This window comes from Lemur catta, chromosome 4 (assembly GCF_020740605.2).
Source record: "Lemur catta isolate mLemCat1 chromosome 4, mLemCat1.pri, whole genome shotgun sequence".
NCBI classification, from domain to species: Eukaryota; Metazoa; Chordata; class Mammalia; order Primates; family Lemuridae; genus Lemur; species Lemur catta.
In genome coordinates, this window is record NC_059131.1 from 47,495,520 (window position 1) to 47,517,247 (window position 21,728).

Below are 21,728 nucleotides of genomic sequence, written 5' to 3' on the forward strand. Positions count from 1 at the left end.
AGGAGTTGGACACCAGCCTGGGCAACTTAGCGAGACCCAGTCTCTACAAAAAATTAAAATATTAGCCAGGCATGGTGGTGTGCACCCAGCTACTTGGGAGGTTGAGGCAGGAGGATCAACTGAGCCCAGGCATTCAAGGTTGCAGTGAACTATGATCACACCACTGCACTCCAGCCTGGGTGAAAGAGTGAGACCCTGTTGCTTAAAAAAGAAAAATCTGGACTAAAACTAGGGATAAAAAGAAAAAGTGATAAAAAGTAAATAATTTAACAGTAAACTCTCAGTGCAGAAATGAATGTAAATTTGCAACTTATCTATTTTTTTCTATTTTATTACGCTTTAAAATGGCTCAGATAAGAAACTTAAATCACTTAAAACAAGTTTGAGGATTCATTTTGTGAAATGTATTGCAGAGAAAAAGAATGGGCAAATAATGTATTTAAAAATATTTATTGATTCATGCTTTGCAGCGAATTCTTAAAAAAGAAATCACCAAAGGCCAATAATACTTCTCTCTGCCTCAATACTAAGCCATTTCCCCCCCCTAAAATAATGATGTATATTTTTATAACCAATCAGTTTGTGACAGCTGTGATTCTCAAACACTTTTTAAAAATACCAGGAAGATCATAGTTGTAAACATGTAGTGATCACCACAACTGAATAGGCAAAGCCTTACTTACTCTAACTGACCAAATGACCAATCAGCTTTCAGGCTACAAATGGCTTTGCTCTATCAACTGCCCTACGTATTGCGGAGGTATCCCGTAGATGTTCTTAACCTCATAAATGTGGCTGCCGACTCCCCGATACTACAAACAGCAGCAAGGGCATAGAGAGGAGACCTTGCTGATTCAGTTTTATTCTTCAACAGATTTCTCTTCTCCACTTTCTTCATCAGCTTCACCTTTTTCCTTGCAAGAATCCTGGCTGTTGGTATCAACAAGATAATGTTCTTCCTCATTCTCTCTTTCTTCTATTTTATCTTCTTCATTAAAGCTAGAGGAAAAAATTTATCAATCTTTCAAAGGGAAAATGAGTTTGTTTAAAGGTAAACAAACCCTTTGCGATATATGCCATCGTGTAGCCGTCTTCAAGTGCATGAGTTCCAGTTTGTTATCAAGAAAACTCTACAAAAGCACCAATTGGGAAATTAAATATTCTTGAGAACTAATCTACTTCAAAACTTGAGTGATTGACTCTTTAAACTTTATTTAAAAGCCAGCTATTATTTTCGTTATTTATGTCAGTCAAAAATCTAAGTCATTTTGCTCTAAAAACAAAATACTTCATCCCTGTGTAATATTTTGAATGTGCCAAACATGTTGAAATACCAATATGTTTTATAACAGTTCCTATGTATTCCATTAGATAAAAGACCTTTTTAAGACAACATAGAATAGTATGCTTTCCTGCAGGTACGAATTTTTTCAAAGGTAAACCATTCAGATCTTATATATGTTACCTTTCTTTATCTTCAGTGAAACTTTTCGTCTCTTGATTGCTGAGGTACTCAAATACTTTTCCACTTTGGCCTTTCTTTGAAACAAACTCATCAGATATTCCTAGTGCTTTTAGGGTGTTAGAATAATGCTTTTCTGCTGCCATTCTTGCATTTTTCTATAGGAAAGACAGACCTTTTTAGATGAGAACAAAAGACTTTAAATTTCCTTTAAAAATGCATGGGTTAAAAGTGCCAGTGAAAATTAAGTTCAACAATCACACTTGGTTGAAAATATGCATACCCTATGATCAACCATTATCATCCCAGGAATATACCCAGAGAAGCTCCTACATATGTGACCCAGGAGACATGTACAAGAATGTTCAGGATAGTACTGTTTGTAATAACCCCAAACTGGAAACTACCCAAATATCTATCAATAGTAGGATGGACAAATAAATTGTGATCTAGTCACACAACAGAGTAAATTAAGCAAAGAAAATGAATGAACTATAGCTATATGCCACAGCATGCACGGCTCTCACAAATATAATACTGAGCAAAAGAAGCAAAGCACGAACAAGTACATATAGTATGATCTATTTATATAAAGTTCAGAAATAGGCAAAACTAAACTACATTGTTTGAGGATAGGTACCTAAGTGGTAAACAAGAAAGTGCTTATCTCAAAAGCTAGAACGGTGGTTACCTCTTAGGGAGAGGCAGAAAGTTGTGATCTGAGGGGCACACTGGAGATTTCTGGGGTGTTGGCAATGCTAGTCTAACAATAGAATGTTAGCTTGGGTGGTAGCCACATGAGTATTGATCTATAATTATTATTTTCACTGTACCTAGGTTTTATATACTTTTAGAACTATAGAAAGGTATCTATCTAGAAAAATAAGAAAATAAGTTCATGTGAGAGCTAGTTGACAGAGGGTTTTTTATGTGCTTACTGTAATTTTTACTCCTTATAAGCCAAATTCCCAACTCATCAAAGATGATAAAATCATCAGTGTTGCTATCTTTACTCTGTGGAAGAACCAAGGGATATAGCAAAAAGACTATGGATTTAGAACTGGGTTCCAATCTCCAGAATGTTAGTTCCTGGCTTTGAGATCTGTTGGAGTTGTGCTGACCCTCTCATACTTGGAGCAAGTCAGAAGTCATCACAGCTCCTGAGACCACAGGTTTTATGGAGCCACAAGGTGACTGGGTTCACAATCGTGCCTTGATTTCACTTTTTTTCTTTTCTTTTCTTTTTTTTGGAAGGGAAGATCAACTTTACTTTTAAGCTCTGTGAATGGATCTGGACCAGTATAGAGCCAAGAATTGCCCTTTAGATCTCCAACTAAAGCAAGGTGATTGATTAGGAATGGCCCAGTTCCAATGCACCAGTAGGCATCCTATACTGGAAAGGGCATAGATGAGCACCCAGTCTAACCTCCACATTTAATAAATTAGGAAACCAAGACCACCACCCCCTCCAGGTTAAATGGTTTGCTTAAAGTCATAAGGCTAGTGAGTGATAGAATCAAGTCTCTTAACCCTTTTCCTAGGTCCTTTCCACTCTATCATGCTGCTCTAAGTGTTAGTGGTCATCCTAGCGTTTGAAGGTGGCCTAAAGCCTGACTTCAGCAATGCAATTGTTAGATATTTGCCTAACCTGGGGACTCCTGCATAACGAGGGAAAATGGAGTCCAGTGTTCCACAGGAGAAACCAAAATAGCAAAGAATGACTACAATGGATAAAACTATCATAGTGCCTTTCCTGATACTCTGGAAAACTGAAAAAGGAAGCACTCAAACTGCTGCTAAATTGCACCCACTGTGAATAACAACAATTTTTAGAAAAGTAAGTAAAAACGCATCCAGAGGCTGTGAATCCCAACAGACAAGCCTTGGAAAACTGAAAGGCAGGGCAAAGTGAGAAATGAGAAGTATGATCAAAGATTGCAGAAAAGATTAAAGAAACCTCAAACCTAACTCTGAATGCATTAAGAATAGTATATTCTGATTTAAGCAAATTAAATATAAAGAGATTAAAATGACACTAATAAATTTAATGTTAGTAAGTCTCCATCTGAATTTGGTTTAAAATTCAATTTAATATCTACTCAGTTAATAAACCCTGTGATTTCCAAAAAAGAAGACAACATGGTTTGTTCTATAATTGATCACAGACATACTCTGCCAGGGGATCACTCAATAGCAGTGAGACTACAATTAACTGCTATAAATGGGCAATGTATAAAGTTGCAAGCAAATTTATTACATAACAGCTGTTAATTAGCAGGAATAGTCACAGCAAAATAGACTGCAAGAAAAAAATGTACTAATTGATGTTAACAAAACCAAAGCAATAGTGATTCACTGCCATAGTCACTCTGTATGTAGAATTAATAATCTTTTGATATTTTACATCAAGGTGAATAATGTATTATTGTTCCTAATTGGAGCAAATATCGCCCCACTGCATTTTACCATGCAAAAGACCTGTAAAGACTACGAAATAAAAGGAACAGTTAAAATAACTGTATGGTTATTTTATTTTACTATCAAAGACTCTCCAAAAAAGATTAGCTTTTTTTCTTCCAGAAACTAAAATAACACAAGATGATGAAAGTTTGTCTATAATCAGTACCTAGTTTGAAGAGAAAAAACTTTTTTTTTTTATAACCAGAAGTTTAGTTTCTAGTTAATTCTTTCATTTATTTAATAATTACTGAACATTTACTTTGTAACAAGCCCTCATGGGAGGTAGGGGGTATATAGGGAAAGAAAAGTTATGGGCAAAGGGAACAGCATATGTGACGGCCAAAAGTGGGAGAAATATCAGCTATAAAACTAATGTAGGTTTTCAACACTTAAAATTTCTTTATGGGTTTAATTTCATACACACCATTTATTTTGCCACATTTTCTGTGGTGCTTTGAAATGGTGGGAATTCACAGTATGACAAAATCAATTATTAATGCAGAGAGTCATCACAATACGTCAAAGTAGTGCTCGCAGCCTGGGCTAACCCCAGAAAGAAAATGTAAGGTCATTAACTGGCTAATTTGATCATAATCATTCAGTTTTGTTTTAACAAATATTTATTAACATCTCCACTGTGCCAGACATTGTCTTAGGTACTAGGTGCTGGAAATTCAAAGATTGGACAACAATCCTTAAAATTAATTAGCTAGAAGGGAAGAGAGTCTATTCCATAGATAATTTCTACACAGTGTGGTAGGAGCAAAGACAGACTGTGTGCACAGACAACTAAAAAAACACAGAGGAAAAGGGCACCCAAGCCAACCTGGAGAAACAATGCAAGAAGTGATTGTACACTAAGGCTTGAAAGAGCAAGAGTTAGGTAAAGATAGGAAGAAGCTCTAAGGATTTTTAAAGAATGGCAAGAATAAAGACTTCAAGTTTGAAACTAGTTGTGTAGCAGTCTCGAAAGTCCTGAAAGTAAAGGGTATACATGGGGGAAGGAGGTGGGGTGGGAAGAGTGCAGTAGTAGGTAGACTAAAGAGGTTAACAGGGATCACAGAGGATTCTCTATACCATGCCAAGAATTGTAGCTTTATTTACTGGGAGGAAACAGGACAGCTTAGGGTTGAGTGTTTGGAAGCAGATCAATCTGGGATTCAATCCTAGTTCTACCATTTACTAATCATAAACCTTATAAATGACTTATCTTCTTTGAACTTCAGTTTCTTTACCTGTAATACAGGGAGACCTACCTTATGGTATTGTTTGGGGAAATTAATGACAAGACTCCTTGATACTATTCATTGAAAATCAGAATGAATGAAATCAATGAGAAAGGATGATTGACTCTGTTATCAAGGGTTATTAACTGCCTACCCAGGGTTAACATTTTGGCAGGGGAATGGGAATGGCAAGGTGAAAATATAATGAATGTCTTTGCAAAGAGCAAGGTGGAAAGACCAGTCAAACTATTATAATAATTCAGATAGAAAATAATAGAGGTTTCATCTGGCATTTCACCATCAGGGATGGTAGAAGAGCAGATCCAAAAATTACTAAGGAAGAAAACTTGACAAGTTTCTCAATGACCAGTTGGGGAGGTCATGGGCAGGGAAAGTGGCTCCCAGTCATCTAAATTATGTCCCCAACCAAAGTAGGAAATCAAGAGATGCATCTAGTTGTGAGCAAAAGGAATGTAAGATGCCTGTGGGAAATCTAGGTAGAGATCACTAGAGAAGCGGACACAAAAACTTGCAGTTCAGAGCTGGAGATAACATCTTTGAGCCAAATGTCAATTACTTTGTGCTGTATAATATAGAACAGCTTAAAATGATTTTTTTCTCTACAGTTGAAACTGAGATGTTAAAAGAAATCCATCCTTTAAAATGAGAGACATTATATAAAATTATATTCAAATCAGTAAGTAAAAGAATTACATAACTTTGAGAGACTATAATGTGCATATTCACCCACAACACATGTCCATTGTCCTCAGTAGTAACTGATAAGTACAGTCCTGTAACTATGCTCATCTGCCACAGGTAAGTGCTCCTGCTCCAACTGTCTACTGTCCAACTGTAACAGCTTGAAATTCGCAACATAGCATCTGTAACCTCCAGTGATTTTGTCTATTGTTAAGCCCTGTCACCCATACAAACCCTTCCCTTATGAGGACAAAGAATATGGCTTGAAATTGACAAATCTCCAGTTTTACTCAGTTGTAAAACTGAGTGTAAATTTAGTAAAATCAGAGTCCACCGTCCATAAGACCAGTTTTTCCTATAGAAAGTTAGTCCTTTTAACAATTACAGAGAAGATTGACTTATAGACTCACTTTAAAAAAAAAACCATAAATCTGATTCAATAGCCATTTTGTTTCATTTTTTTAATTCTTCAAAGACTTCCAAATGATATTATGAAGGCTCACCTTAATATTTCACCACATTGGTACTGAAAAAAGACTAGCCATTAAAAACAGGTTGTGAAACTAATATTTTGAGAATGACTGGATAGGCAGCATGTTCTTTGTCAAGCCTCCATCACCAAGATTCAATGCTCAGATTTTAAGCAAAATTACTTACTTGGCTGATTTGATGAAGCTGTCACAGACAACAATAATATATCTCAATAATTATATAACACATAAGAAAAATGGACTGTAAATTTAGGAGCTGAAGATGTGAGGAAAAAAGCTGATAATAGCTCTAAATTCCAAGAAACACAACCTGAGCGACTCTTTCAAATAGTAGTGGCCTGTTTTTTAATTTTTCTTCTCTTTCTTCTAGTTCTCGTTGATATTCTCTCATCCTTTCCTTTTCACTCTTTCTAAAATTAAATAAAAGAAATGGAATTTTAAAAGGTCATCTAAGAAATAAGAATTTGCACATATAACATTTAGCTTAGATGACAAATCAGAAATTACAAGCGCAGTTTACAGTTTACTTTAATTCCTTTTCTAGACTGGTAGATACTTATTGAATGCAGAATAAAAATCCTAGGTTTTGAAAACACACATTTTATGCTCTGGGAACAGTTTGAATACTTTGACTTCTGAAATTCCCAAGGCATAATGTATTCAGGGGCTTCAAACTGGCCACAAGAGAAGAATGAACACTCTCTTATCTCATTTATAACTGCATAAAACCAAGAAAATTTTGGTCCAAACTACACATCTTCTCTTTAAGGAATTTCTTCTGAAAACGAGACAACCTTGCTCTTATTTTTTTTCCCAAAATGACATCTCTTAAAGGTTAGTGGCAAAATTATTAATAATTCAACAGGAACATATCAAGGGGGAAAGGAGGAATAGGAACCAAAAGACATTAATTTACCATAAGTGTACTTACTCTTTGGACAAGATCCTATAATGAATTAAATTATGCTGTTTTTTTGAAATCAAATATACTAAAGCTACTGAGATAGTAAGATCTTATGGATTAGAGAAAATATACTTTAAAATGATAAGTATATATTACGGTTAATTATACACAAGTTGGTGTTATGAAAAATCTAGTTTACTTCCTAAGGGTAAATAGTATATTTCTAAGGAATGTTTTGCTCACCAAATAAAGCTCCATCAATGAATTAATGCTACATTATATAGGAATATTCATTGCAATGAAAAGCAAATACATATATTTTTCAGTTCTTACAAAGCAGATTAAAAATTAATAAATCATATCACTTACCTGACTTTGGGGGACATATTTTCCTACTTAAACATAAACATTTTATGTGTAACATCTAGAACACTGGTTTTCAAACTTTGTACTGCAGAATTCTAGTGTTCTGTGAAGGGGTTCTAGGGATTCTACAAATATTTTTATTTGTTATATTGAAACTATAACAAAAATACAACACATACTACTAAACAGTAACATGTATGTTAATCAACACATCACATAATTGATGTTAATTAATCTCAATGTGTTAATTTGTGCTATCAGATTTCATGCATACCTTAGAACAAAGCTCTTTGACATACCTGTTTATTATTGAAAAATACTCTGAGATTACACAGCAAGCTGTTAAAAAAAGAGCTTTATCTGTGTGAATCAAGATTTTTCTCTGCACTGGTCCTGTGCCTAACTAAAAAAATAATAAATAAAAAGATTTTTCCTAATACTGTATTTATTGTGCAATCAAAAATAATGTAAAGAAAAAGATTAGATGCTGATAATCAGATTACAGCTATTAACTATGGCCATAATAGAAAATGTTTCTGTTCAACACGGCTTCATGGTTCTCACTGTGGAGGTGAGTGTATACACTGGTTCTCACCATGAGGTGAGTGTGTGTATATGTGTGCCAAGTATAAGTAACTGATAATAACTGGAATCCATAAACTAAAATCCTAATACCATTCTCAATCTTTTCATATTTTGGTATCTACTGATTTAAAAAAAAAAAAGAAAGAAAGTTTGAAAACCAGTGGTCTGGAGATTCAGGATTCTTTCATGATACCTGAGATATTTTACTCTGGATTTAGACATTTGAGCTAAACTTTGATGTGAGTCATAAGCCTTAGCCCGGGTTGTCAGGAGTTTCTGCAATTCTTTCATTCTTTGCTTCTGCTTAGTTAGGATCCGATTTCTCTCTTCTTCCAACATTTTCTTTTCCTCAAGTGATCTCCTGAGGGCAACAAACTAAGGCTTAATTCACTTTAAGCCAATGGGGACATTGTTTAGCAAAGATTTAACAGGGGATAAATTCAAAGGCTGAAAAAAGGCAACCTTTTGAGAAGGATCTGATTTGTGAAATTAGAAATCATATCAAGGTTGACTGTAACCTTTTCTATACCCAAAGATTTATGAAATGGAAAATACATTCATTTCTTAGAATACTACCCTCTGGCAAAATTTTATATATTATAGTAAAATATCTTACAGATACAATAATAATTTCTTAATATTTTCAAATTTACCAACCTAAAATCAACAGAGCTGCAAACACTAGTTTAGCAACCATGAGTCTGTCAGTACTGCATCCTAGTTATTTACCTTATGGCTTGTTCTCGTCCTCTGGAAGATTCTGTGGGCACTGGAGGGTTGCAGTTACAAGGCAAAGGCTTTGCACTTGAACTTCTTGCCGGTGACTTACGCCTTGGAGACAAATAAGGCCAACGTGTTTCTTTTAAATTTTCTTCATCTGCTTCAATGTCTGCCAAAATTTTCTCTCTTTTAGTAGATGCACGTGAAGATGCATGAAGATCAAATGGTTTACAGACTGTTAAGAATTTTGGGCACTTGTGTTCTGGGAGGCGTTTCTGATATCTCTCAGGAAGGTCTTCAATCTCAGAAGCCCGGCACTTAACGTTGTGTTTACACTTCAATTTTACAGCCTGTTCCGGGCACTTGCGGTTCCTGAGTCGGCAAGCTGGACTAGAAGGCAGAGGGCACGAATTCTGTGAAAGCTCTTGGGCTCTCAGCTGTGCCCTAGCGTTTCCACAGAGCTCTTCTTCTTTTAACTTGTCATTGGTAGTTGAACTGTAAATAGATCGAGGTAAGGGTCTGGCTTTAAATCGATTTGTTTTCTTTTTAGACTTAAAAAAGTCTCTCAGCTGCTTTTCCTGGGCTGCTTGCTTCCGTTCCTCCCTTGCAATAAATTTAAATGGCTTTTGTGAGGCTAAAAGAGCTGCTTTGCTTTTCTCTTTCTGAGACCTCCTCCGCTCTTCCTTTTGCTTGACTAAATCATGATAAAGGGGGAGAAAGACAAATGCAGGAACTGGATTGGCTCGGAATTTCTTCTTACACTCTGAATCTTCCTCCTGTTTTTTGAGCAGTTTATGTGCCATTTCAATGTCTGATTTAGATTTCATGGCTTCTTGTTTTTTCTTCTGTTCTCTAATCATCATTTGAAAAGGCTCTGGTACTGTAATTGTGGGCACCCATTCTTTTGGTTTCTTCTTTGTTTTTGCAACTGCTTGGAAGTCAGTATTTTTACTCTGAATGTAATCTTCAACACAAAAGTTTGTCCACATGTTGTTGATGAGCTCCTTAGCAAAGGTCATCACTCTGTTTTTCCCAAGATAGTCTTTTTCTAGGTTGGGCAATTCCTCTTCAGAGGAAGACATATACAAAGAGGAAGACCGGCCTAAATCAGGCTCAGAAAGCGATGCTGTTAAGGAGACAGGGTGATAGGAGTTCTTTTCTGATACAGATCTGAGTAAGAAAAATAAATAGGTTACACTTTCAATTGTATGTGACAAAATATAAAAATTAAGATAGAGTTAAATATTTTCTAAGGTCAAGGTATAACAAGTTAGAAGGAAGATCTGGATAGGACTTTTAGAAATTACCACTTTTATTTAGAATAGAGCTGGGAGATGCCTATATATTATCTAGTTTGATTCCTTCATTGTATAGGGGAGGAATGTAAGATGGCAGAGCCTCCTTGTGTCTAACCTCTACTCCACTCTTTCCAGAGTCATCATCCTAAAACATATATCTGGGCTGGGCACAGTGGCTCATGCCTGTAATCCTAGTGCTCTGGGAGGCTGAAGCGAGAGGATCACTTGAGGTCAGGAGTTCTAGACCAGCCTGAGCAAAAGTGAGACCCCCGTCTCTACTAAAAATAGAAAGAATTAGTCAGTCGTGGTGGCGCATGCCTGTAGTCCCAGCTACTTGGGAGGCTGTGGTAGGAAGATTGCTTGAGCCTAGGAGTTTAAGGTTGCTGTGAGCGAGGCTAACACCAAGGCACTCTAGCCCAGGCTAGAGTAAGACTCTGTCTCAAGAAAACAGAAAACAAAAAACATATCTAATTATGTCACTCTTCTGCTTGAAACTTTTCAATGATTCCTCATTGCTGCAAAGTCAAGTCTAGATTGTAAAGCCCTTCAAGACTGGCCCCTGCCTACCTTTCCAGTCTTACCTCTGACCTCTCCCTACTTTTAATCACCATTCTTTTTATTTTATTTCTTTTTATTTTTTAGAGACAGGGTCTTGCTCTGTCATCTAGGCTGGAGTGCAGTGGTGCGATCAAAGCTCACTGCAGCTTCCAACGCCTGGGCTCAAGCGATCCTCCCACCTCAGCCTCCCTAGTAGCTAGGACAACAGGTGTGACCCACCACACCTGACCTTTCGTAAGTCATAACCAACTCTGTGAGGTTCCTCACACACACCATGATTTCTCACATCGCCTTGCCTTTGCATATATGGTTTCTGCTGCCTAGAAGGCCACCCTTTGCTTCCTGCATCTGCAGCACTTCTTATTCCTCCGAGACTGAACTTGGATGTGACACTTTTGTGGAAAAGTCTTGCCTGCATCCCTCGACCAACACCTTGGCATGATCAACTGCTTCTTCCTCTGTTTCTGTGACACCTTGGTATGTGATGTTGTAATGCTCTTTTTGGCTCTTGGCTAATCTCTGAGCTCCTTAACAGCATCATGTTTTTGATGCTTTTGGGTACTGGGGACAGTGCCCAGGCATGGTCTGGCACACAGGAGACACGCAATCAGTGTTGACTGACTGGACGAATTGCCTAAAGTTTTAAAGTGAGTTCACAGCAGAAATGGGTCTCGAAATTGCAGATTATTCTGAAAATGTAAATCAGATTCATGTCTCCTAGTGCTAAACTCTTTGTACTAGATCTTTAATGAACTCATGTTTATCCATATATTATAAAGAGCTTTTAAAATCTTTAATATTCATCATTTAAAATGGCCCAGACTAAGTATTTTGATACATTTCTATAGTTCTATGAGTGGTAGGTCAGAGAGAAAAGACCAAAATGGCCACCAAGTGACTCAAAACAAGAGGTCACCTAGTAAGCTGACAAATCATTAAACATTTTGAATAAAATTCCACCTCTGTGGGATGCAGCTAAGAGTACAAAGGAATATTTAAGAGAAAATATTCTGAAATAACTTTGTTCTGCACTTTCAAGCATACATTTTTATAGTCCACAAATGACATTGAGTACAAACTTACCCAGAAGAGTCACTAAGAGCATCTTCCTTGACGACTGCTGGGTGAAATCCCTTTATATTTAATTTATCCTGGTACATTTTCTCTAATTTTGCCATAGTTTCTATGTGGGCAGCCTTCAATTCTTCTAGTTTCCTGAAATACTCTTCATTAGATTGGGAAATATCAGAAAAGTTCACAAAGTCCTTATAGTTTATTGGTGTATGTTCATTCACCCCAGAAAAGTTGGTGTAAAAATCAGCCTGGTGGGGGGGAAAAATCTGTTATGTGGCGTTTGGAATTGAAAAACAAATTAAGTTGACACTGATCCAAATGCTGCTTCTTAGAGAGTCCACCTAGTTAGGTTGTAAGTTACTTGTGAGCTATGCACATTTTGCCCCCATTGATATTTTAAGAACAAGAGAGAGCAAAACAAACTGCCAGAAAATAAATGCCATTCAATTCACTTGATAAAGGATGGCTAGATTCCCAGATTAACCAACAAAAGGTATTTAACCCATTATCATCATACTATAATAGGACAGAACCAAACCAGCCTTTACAAATGGTTTCTATAAGGAGCCTCCTTCTGAGTTGTAAGTTTTACCTGCGACGCAGAGGAACACAGTTCCTCCTGCAAAACAGGCAACCACAGCCCAAGCCCTCCCTTCAGCTGGGCTCCTGAAGATGGTCCAAGGATGTGCCAGTGGAGAGACGGTGGGGAAGAGGAGGGCACAGGGGCAGGGACAAGGTTCTCAATGGCTTGTCAAGGAGCCTGAGAGAAGCCCTCCCACCATGGGGAGGGACCGCAGGAAGGAGTAAGAGGGCATGGGAGATGGTGGGAAGGACTTTCAGAACAGCTGCTCCTGTGGCACAAAAGCAGTAGCTCCCAGGGGTGACAGGGACTTTGGGAGTGACAACAGAACAAGAAGGTAGTAGTTATTCTATATACAGGTCATGCCTGGAAGGATCTGACTGGACTTTTTCCCTCCCTCCTTTTACATACCTTTCAGTTCTTTTAACTGAAGCAACTAAAGAGATAAAACCCCTTTTTCTCTATGAATGTAAAAATTTTAATATGTTCTCAGTTGAGAAACAGTTGAAATTATTTATGATACCATGCATAAAAGGTTGCCAACCATGGTTTTACATTGAGCCTACTGCCTGGAACAGACAGAAAATTAAAAAAAAAAAATTGCTATAGGAAATTATAGCTCCAATCTGATAAGACTCCAGAAAATAAATCTGTTTAGCTTCTCCCGGCAGAAAAACTCAGAAGAGTCAATTATAAATATGGTATTTTTTTTAAATGGGCTAAAATCAGTGTACAAGAGGCCAATGTTATACTACTTGGGGTAACTGAGAGAAAACAAATGAAAGAAAATAAGTCTTCAAAAGAACTGATATGCAGATTTGGTACCAACAAATCTATGAATCAGAGAACTGCTTTATGTATGTCAAACAACTCAATTAAAAGATTCTTTGACATCTTCTGGTGTTTCTGTATGTGCTCCTCACCATTACTTCCTTATCTGGGGGATGAGTACTTTGTTAATTTCCTCATTCATCAAATATTTGGGGGACATCCAGCATTTAGCTTGCTGCTAAAAGATACAAATCAGATTAAAAACTTCACCTTTGAGAAGCTTCCAGCTAGTTTAGGAGAGGACACGTACATAAATAATTGACAGCTGACTTAGAATTAAACAGAACTCCTGATTCCAGCCCATGGGCTGCTTCAAGCTGAGCAGGGAGACAGCCTGTGACCATATAGGTCACAATATCAGACTATGAGACAAAGAGGCAGAGCCAGACTGGAGACATAAGGATGGATGAGGACAAAGTTTGTCAGATCAGGGGAGCAGTGAAAAAGGAACAAAGATATCTGAGGCACAGTTCTAGAACATTCATCATGTTATTTCATGACAACTCAAAAGGCAGGTACTTTGTTCTCGGTGAGGAAACTGAGGCTCAGAAGAGTTAGGTGACCTGCCTGCAGTCACACAGCTAGTATGCAGCAGAGCTGGGATTCAATCCCAAGTCTGTTAGGCTCCAAAGACATACCTTGCTCCTCCCAAGGGTAGGGAGGGCTTTTTAGCTAGAAGAGGAAGGAACCAGCATGTGTGCTTAGGAGAGCAATAAATAGTTCTGAATGGGAGTGGGGAACAGGGCATATGTACACGGTGGGGTGGGAAAAGATGAAAAAGGGAAGTCAAGAGCCTGGGTGGCCAGGCTACAAGCAACAGGAGCCTTGAAGGATGTGAGGCAGGGGAGTGACATGTCAGTAATGATCAGGAGTCCTCTGGTAGCAAGTAGGGTAGAGTAAAGGAAGGCGGGGCTGGCAGCAATGAGGGGGCTACTGTAAAGGTCTGGGTTTGAGGTATTAAGGGCAGAATTAAGGGAGTACCAAGGACCTCTCAAGGAGGCTGCCTTGAAAGATGTGGAAAACAGAATCACCAACTCAATTATGGCCTGGACTGGGGACAGGGAACTGAAAAGACTCATTTTCTGTTTGGAATGATGTCTAAGCAGACAATGGTACTGCCATTTATTAATATAGGAAACACAGACAGGAGAGGAGAGCATTTCAGGGAAAGGAAACTAAGCTGTCTTAGACATGTTGAGTTTGAGAGGGTAGTGGGGCAGAGGGAGAAGTCTAGGAAACAGGTGGGTGAACATGTCTGGAGACCTGGTATGAAGGCTGCCCATTTCTTGTCTGCTTGTAACAGCCCAGCAACGGTTCTTCTTCTGGGCAGCAGCAGTTTGTTTTAGTAACAGTGTCTGAATCCAGTTTGCAGTTTTTTCCAATACTTGAAGAATCAGCAGAATCAGCCTTTGCACTTGCTGTTCCCTCTCCCTCGGATGCTGTTCCTCCAGACCTCCACAGGGCCCAGTCGCTCACTGCTTCAGGTCTTTAATCAAATATCATCTTCTCCACAAGGTCTTCACTAACTACCCAATTTGAAATTACAACTCCTCCCTCCACTCACTGTCAGCCCCCCTTTTCTGCTTTATTTTTCCCAGACGTACTCACCACCAGCTGACCCTCTATGTATCTTTACTTATTTGTGTGTCTTATGTCTGCCCTACCAAAAAGTAAGCAATACAAGAGCAAGGATTTGTCTGTTTTGTTCAATACTGTGTCCTCAGTGTCTAGAAGAGTTCCTGGTCAATGACAGATGTTAAATAAATATTTGCTGAACAAATGAATGGTTAAAAAAATACAAATTTTCACCAAGAGAATAGTTATTCCTTCACAAAGGACCAAATTATGCAAATCTATCTATCTATCTATCTATATATATATATTGGCTGCTCTAAAGAGCTATATTCTACTGAGTATTAAGAAAAAGGCCTATGTTCCAAAAACTATAATTAAAACAGAGAAGGTATTCCAAAAAATTGTTTTTAGGCAAAAGCATCTATGTGCTCCCATTCATTCTTTTAGAATATCTCTTAAAAGGTCTTATAGAAATCATTTACACAAAAAAGATCAAATTTATTTGGAACAGGAAGAATTGTTTGAAAAAGATACAGAAGGATGAGTAGCTTCTGAAGAGATGTGGCAGGTCTGATAAATTACACTTATGCACTCACTGATCACGCACAGCATCCATTCCATTTGCAGCTTAATACTGATCTCACAGTGTTTGACCTAAAACTGATGAATAGCCAATAAGTGGCTTCCAATTCCAATTTCATCTTTAATTGTCTACCTTCAGAAAACACTTACTGTATCAAATAACCTAAGCCATAGACATTATTTTTCCAAGAGCCTTAAACGGTACCCTCTCTCTTCAGTTGTTCAGCTTTTTGTGGAATGTTGTAAATGCAGCTACTAGATAAGAGGATAATCTTCCCTAGACTGGCTTGACCCATTTAGAGGATGAATCCTTCCAGCACCTGTTGCTTCATTAGTACTCAGCACCCATGAAGAATTGTTTGCATTGTAGTCCATATAGTTTCATCTACAATTCTGGAATTTTTATTTTTAAAAAAATGCTTTTCATTGGAAAGGATTTGTAAGGAATGAGGCAGATCTATATATACCAACATGGGTAGACTGCCAATAAATGATAAAAGCAAGTTGCAGAACTATATATCTATATTTATAGTGTACTGCCATATATTTAAATATTATATATGTAGGAGACAGAAAAAAGCCCAGAAGAATAGAATACATATCAATTGCAAAACAGTGGCTACCAATACCAATGGGGAGAGAGTGGGTACCCAGATTTTCTTTTTTTAGGGGAGAGGTGTTAAAAGGGCCTATGCCTCATATATAACATTTGATATTTTAAAAGCAGAATGTGTTCATGTATTATTGTCATAATTGAAATGTAACTTTTAAAAAAAGAAAAGAATGTTTTCTGAATATTAATACTAAATGAAACACTGAACAATGTGTAACAGGCACTTGACCTGCCCTGCTCCTCCGTGTTCCTTCTGGGGGAGGGCTCTCCCACTCCCCCGGCTCTGCTGCTACCTTTCCCTCCCTCCTGTAACAGCTCCCACCTGCTCCCAACTACCTACTGATAACTCTTATTTCTTTGAGGAAACAGAAGCCATGAGAGGGAAGTTCCCTCATCTTCCCATCTATGTAACTATTCCTTTTGCCCCTTTTCTCTCTTCCTCCCGTTTTAGGGATGAAATGTCCCCTCTCTTTCCTTCATCGTTAAAAACAATCAATGTGAGACCTCCACATTCTTGTGATTTTCCTCCTACCACAGTAGTTGCTCGTTCATCTCTTTGTCCCCTTTTCTCCTGATATAGAACCTGACTGCTGAATGCTGAGGTTCTTAGGAGCTCTGTACTAGGCCTTTCTCCTTTCTTTGCACTCGCTCCCTAGGAGAGCTCATCTATTCCTGGTGTTTTAGAAATGCTCCAGCCCCGATGCCAGAGGACTCCAGTTTCATAGGCGCAACGTCTTCCTAGACATTTCCACTTGGGAGTTTCACAGGCATCTTAAATTTACCATGTTCAAACTGAAATCTTAATTCCTGCCCACCCCTCAAACCTGTTCCTCCCCTAGTTGTCCCCAATTCAGTAAATGGCATTACCTTCCATGCAGCTGTTCCACCTGGAAACCTGGGAACAAGCATCCTTGATTTCTTCCTCTTCTTCCTTGGCCCCCACATCCAAAGCAACAGTAAGTCCTTTCCATTCCAGAGAAATCTGTCTGCTTCTTGCCATCACCCTTGCACTCTTAAATCCATTGCCTCTGAACCCGAATTACTGTAACAGCCTCCTAACCAGTCTCCTAACTTCTGCTTTGTTAAACCTTCCAATCATTCTGCACAAACCCATCACAGTGATCTTTTTAAAAAATGCATATAGGAACATATCTTATCTCTTAAAAACCTTCAAGGACCTTACACTATACAGGCAATAAAACCTAAACTCCTTACCTTGGTCTACAAGGCCCTGAATGGTCAGGCCCTGCTCACCTCCCTAATCTCATCTCCTCCCACTTTCCCTCTCTCTTTTCCAGTTCTGCTGGCTTTCCTTCAGATCTTTAATCACAGGAAGCTCTTTCTCTTCATGCCTTAGGGCCTCTGCTTATGTTGTTTCCTCTGCCTGGAATGCTCTTCCCACTCCCACTTTTCAAATGGCTGTTCTTTCTCATCCATGAGGCATGGACCTAAATGTTAACAACTCATTTAAGTAGGTTCCCTCCCATTCCTTTTTTTAATCATAGTAGCCTGTTCATTTCTTTCCCAACATTTCCTATCTCACAGTCATTTGATTGTTTAGTTTTTGTCTGACTCCCCTCACCTGCCTGGAAGCTCTGTGAGGGTGTGAGCTATGCCTGTTTCATTCACCACTGAATAGTCAGTGACCAGCACTTAATAAATGCTCAGTATTTGTTGAAAATGAGAAGGTTGCCCCATTAGAATATTCAGTGAAAATTGTAAACTGTGAATTATAAAATATTGTTTTACCCATGTCATCATCTGCCACATAACAAGTTCTGTGAAGTGGTATCTCCCACTAAGGCTAGATTGAAGGAACATGCATCTGTGCTCAGTATGGGCAGAGACTCCTGCAAGGTGTGTGTGTGTGCTGGAGGGCAGGGAAGGTGAGTGGGGGATGGTGCAGACTTGGGGTGGGATGGGTGGTCTGGTTTTGCCAAAACTAAGGACTGAAAGAGGCCTGTTGTGATAGTTGGTTCTCTAATCAATGTGTGGTGGGTACTGTATTGGAGTTCACTACATTGAAAGAGGCCTGTTGTGATAGTTGGTTCTCTAATCAATGTTGTGTGGTGGGTACAGTATTGGAGTTCACTACATTTTACAGATGATAAAGTTGAGACAAAATAACCTTTAAAAATCAAGTTGGAGACCCAAGCTAACCTGTGAAGAAAGCAAAGTCTGGCGCCTGCATACTCTTTCCTGCCTTTTCAGTGCTTCTTCCCTAGACTCAGTGCCCTCCTGCTATCAGGCCTATGGTGGCATCTTACTCAGGTTCCTTTTGGATTCTTCATGTGTGTTGATCTCAGAACAGTCTCAAATTCATAATACTTAGCTTCCTTGTGTTTTTTGTAGAATCCTGTCCTTTTGAAATTAGCTCATTGTATAAACTGATCTCCCTGACGATAATAACAGTTTCTAATAAAATTTGCAATTTAACAGGCACTCTGGAAATATTAATATAACTCCAATTATAGAAATGAATGACTCCTCTACCAAAGCAAGCCAAAGTGGAATTTAATCTTTGGGGAAGTAACTCAAATGACAGTCCCACTAGCAGTTGTTATAATTATTACTAATTTATATAAATTGCTCTTTATGAGACACACATTTTCTCATTTGGTTCTCATAAAAGCTAGGCAAGATGGGAAAGAAAGAAAATTATTATAGTTCCTTTACAAGTAAGGAAACTGAGATATAAGGGAGTTACATCCTAACATCACCTAGCAAGTGGCAGAGAATGGATCCAATCAGGACTCCAAAATTTTTTCCTCCATTCAAATCTTTTTGCTCCATCACTTTGCATCTTTTGTTGCCTACTTAAAATTGTGTTGAGGAGTAGCTTTATCATGAACAAAACTGGCCCTGGGACTCCAACTCTGCTTAATGTTCAGGGTCTCCATCTGCCTTACTCTGGATAACCTTAAGTCATTTGTCTGTTGGTGAAATATTGGCCATAAAAGGTGCTGCTACAAATTTTCTCACTAATAATTTTAGTGTAGACTAAAGAAATTAGAATTCCAAAATATCCAGTGATTTCAATTAGCCCTAAACCATAATGTTTTGTATCAGAAAAGCTTTGGACATATGGTATTTAAAAAGTTTAACTGGAGATAAGGAGGTTTATGTCTGCAGATTGCTAGTTTCAAATCAAGGTTTTCACCTTTTAAGTAAATAGAGCAGATGGCAGACTCTGCCCTCCACCTGGTGGACAGGTGTCCACAACACATTTGACACTGAAAATTGATCAGTGAAAAGGCTGTCTCATACCACTCTGAAGAGCTGTTTAAAAAGCATTGAAACTTCAGTAATTTGTTTCTCTGTATGCTTATCTATATACATCTGTGTCTGATCTATCCACTGAACCCTTGATGGTTTTAAACACCCAGCTGTAAGGTATTGGTGTTGAGATCTGCTTATAACCAAGACCTTAAGGTGATAACAAATCTGACAGCACAGCTGATTCACCTGAGTTTTTATGGGTTATCCACTGTGGGGTAGATCAGTTTTTCTCAAGTAAAAAAAAGAAATAAATAAAAGGAAATATCCATTCCCAACAGATGCTGGAGAGTAGGGAGCAAAATTCTATACTTTGCACTCTCTAGAAATAGAGTAATATAAACGCTGTGCAAGAAATTTTTACAAAAATCTCTTTGGTGGAAATTAAAATACTTTTCAACACCTTGAGGGTTTCCCGTCGGGGCAGAGAGAAGGTGGTGGGCCAGGCTCACCCAGTAGGGAGTATCTGCACAGGGCACCACGTTCCCCAGCCTGCTCCCAGCCCGCACCGGGTCCCAGCCCACTTCCCGCCCCGGCGTTACCGACGTCCTCGCAGGCTGCACCCTATTCTCCTCCTCATCCTCGTCCAAGATCGCCGCCGCCGTCGCCAGGGCCTGTAAGGGGTCTGTGCGTTCGTCCTGGGCGACCCGCGCTCCAGTGTTGGGATTGACCAGGGTTTGGAAACTGGAGGCCGCGAGCCTCGCCGTTGAGCGCGAAGCGGCCATTACCCCGCCTCCGAGGCCTGAGCGCCCGCGCTGGCCCGGGGCGGGTAAGCTGGCCCGGCCTCTGGCGACCTGGCGGCTCCTTGCTTGGGGTGGGTGGTTACTGGGGGCGCGGTAACTAGGGACGCTACAGGGGCCGCGAGGGACCAAAAGTCACACAGAATCCTCGCACGCTGCCAGAGACCCGAGTCGGGCGCTTACTAGATAGTGGGAGTCGGCATTCAGTGTTCGCTGGTTTAGAAGGTTGGCAGGCTGAACGGGGCACCTGTTCTTTGCGTCTAACGGCCTAAACGCAGACTTCTTACGTTATATTAGAGACAACTCGTTTTGTGAAGAGCACATTTTTATTAACTGAAGTAACATGTTAGGAGGAGACGGAGTAAAGCAGGGAGTGCAGCGTGGTAGTCTCAGAACCGTGGACGGTTGTCCTCCGGCTACCTAACATGGCTCCCCTGGGAGCCCGGGCATAGGCAGGAGGGTGGTACATCCTACTGATTGACTTCAGAGCTAGCAGGAGTCGACCAATCAGAAGGAGGCTGGAGTTGTCCCTCTCGCGGTTTTCTTGACCTGACCAATAAAAGCCCAGAGTTGTGTGGCGCCTGGCCCTCCCACTAGTGAGTGACAACTTAGGTAGTGGGGGCCCGCCGTTTGCTTTGGGTTCATCAGCGTGGCAGTGCCCAAAAGTGACCACAGACACGGCCATCTTCACCTCACCCCCATCATCTCTTCCTACCTGGGATTTGGGTGCTTCACATGGCTCCTGCCTTCTGCACCACGTGGCTGTAGGTAGGAGAGGCAGAGCCGCCAAATAGCGGGCGTGGTGCAGTCACAGGCACCCGCTACCTAAGCCCCTACTTCCTGAGGCCGAGGCTGACGCTCCCTTTTGGCCTCCTCCCGGCCCGGGCCCTACAACCTGCCATCGCTGCCATAAAGTTACAGTATTTTCCTCGTATGTGGCCCGCGTCATCTAGACTCGACTCTTAGCTTAGAGCTAAGAGCTTAGATTTGAGCCTTTCTTGCTAAACCTTCCTTCTTCGCCTGTCTGGAGTGTGAGCACCTGCAAAATCCTCCACGCCCCACCTGCTTCAGGCTGCCCTTTGTTTTGTCTGAGCATTTGCTTCCCACGCTGAAACAGCTGCTTGGCTGGGTTCTGAGCAGAAGCCAGAGCTGCCTCACTTGGGATTTGGTATAAACCTGACCCCAAACAGCAACACAGGTCCATATGCTAAAGCACTGCAAATGAAGATTAAAATAAAATGATAAAGTAGAATGCGTGTGGAAGACATGTGTGTTTACGTAGAAGAGAAGTTTCAGTTCAGCAATACTCTAAATTTGCAGCCATCTAATAAGAGTCTCAAAGTATATAGAGCAGAAACAGATCTACAAGAAACTGACATCTTACATCATAGGAAGAATTGTTTTTGCACTTTTGTATTACAATGTATCATATATACAATGAAATATATGTTAAATGTATGGATGAATTCTGACAAATGTTAACACCCATAAAATCATACTCCTATTAGACATAAAAACATTTCCATCATCCCACAAAGACCCTTGTGGCCCTCCCAGTCCGTTCTCCATTCTACCTCCTATTCTAGAACTTCATATAAATGGAATACTACAATGTGTGCTCTTTTTGCTCTTTGCTTCTTTTGCTCAGCATACTGGGTTGTTTTTTTGAGATTCATCCATGTTGT

At 39.5% G+C, this 21,728-nt stretch overlaps 1 protein-coding gene across 2 annotated transcripts; it reads right to left on the minus strand.

Moving 5' to 3' along the window:
* Positions 1 to 203: 203 nt before the first annotated feature.
* Positions 204 to 20,103, minus strand: FAM161A (FAM161 centrosomal protein A). Of its 2 annotated transcripts, XM_045549691.1 has the most exons (7): positions 19,846 to 20,103; positions 11,856 to 12,094; positions 8,926 to 10,086; positions 8,390 to 8,557; positions 6,652 to 6,751; positions 1,466 to 1,620; positions 204 to 999 (listed from the first exon to the last, which is right to left on the minus strand). In XM_045549691.1, exons 1-7 carry the CDS (start codon positions 20,026 to 20,028, stop codon positions 861 to 863), a joined length of 2,145 nt encoding a protein of 714 aa, XP_045405647.1. In that variant the 5' UTR covers positions 20,029 to 20,103; the 3' UTR covers positions 204 to 860. The 2 variants fall into 2 exon arrangements, with proteins under 2 accessions (XP_045405647.1, XP_045405648.1); XM_045549692.1 differs by lacking the exon at positions 8,390 to 8,557 and having other exon boundaries at positions 19,846 to 20,100.
* Positions 20,104 to 21,728: the final 1,625 nt, after the last annotated feature.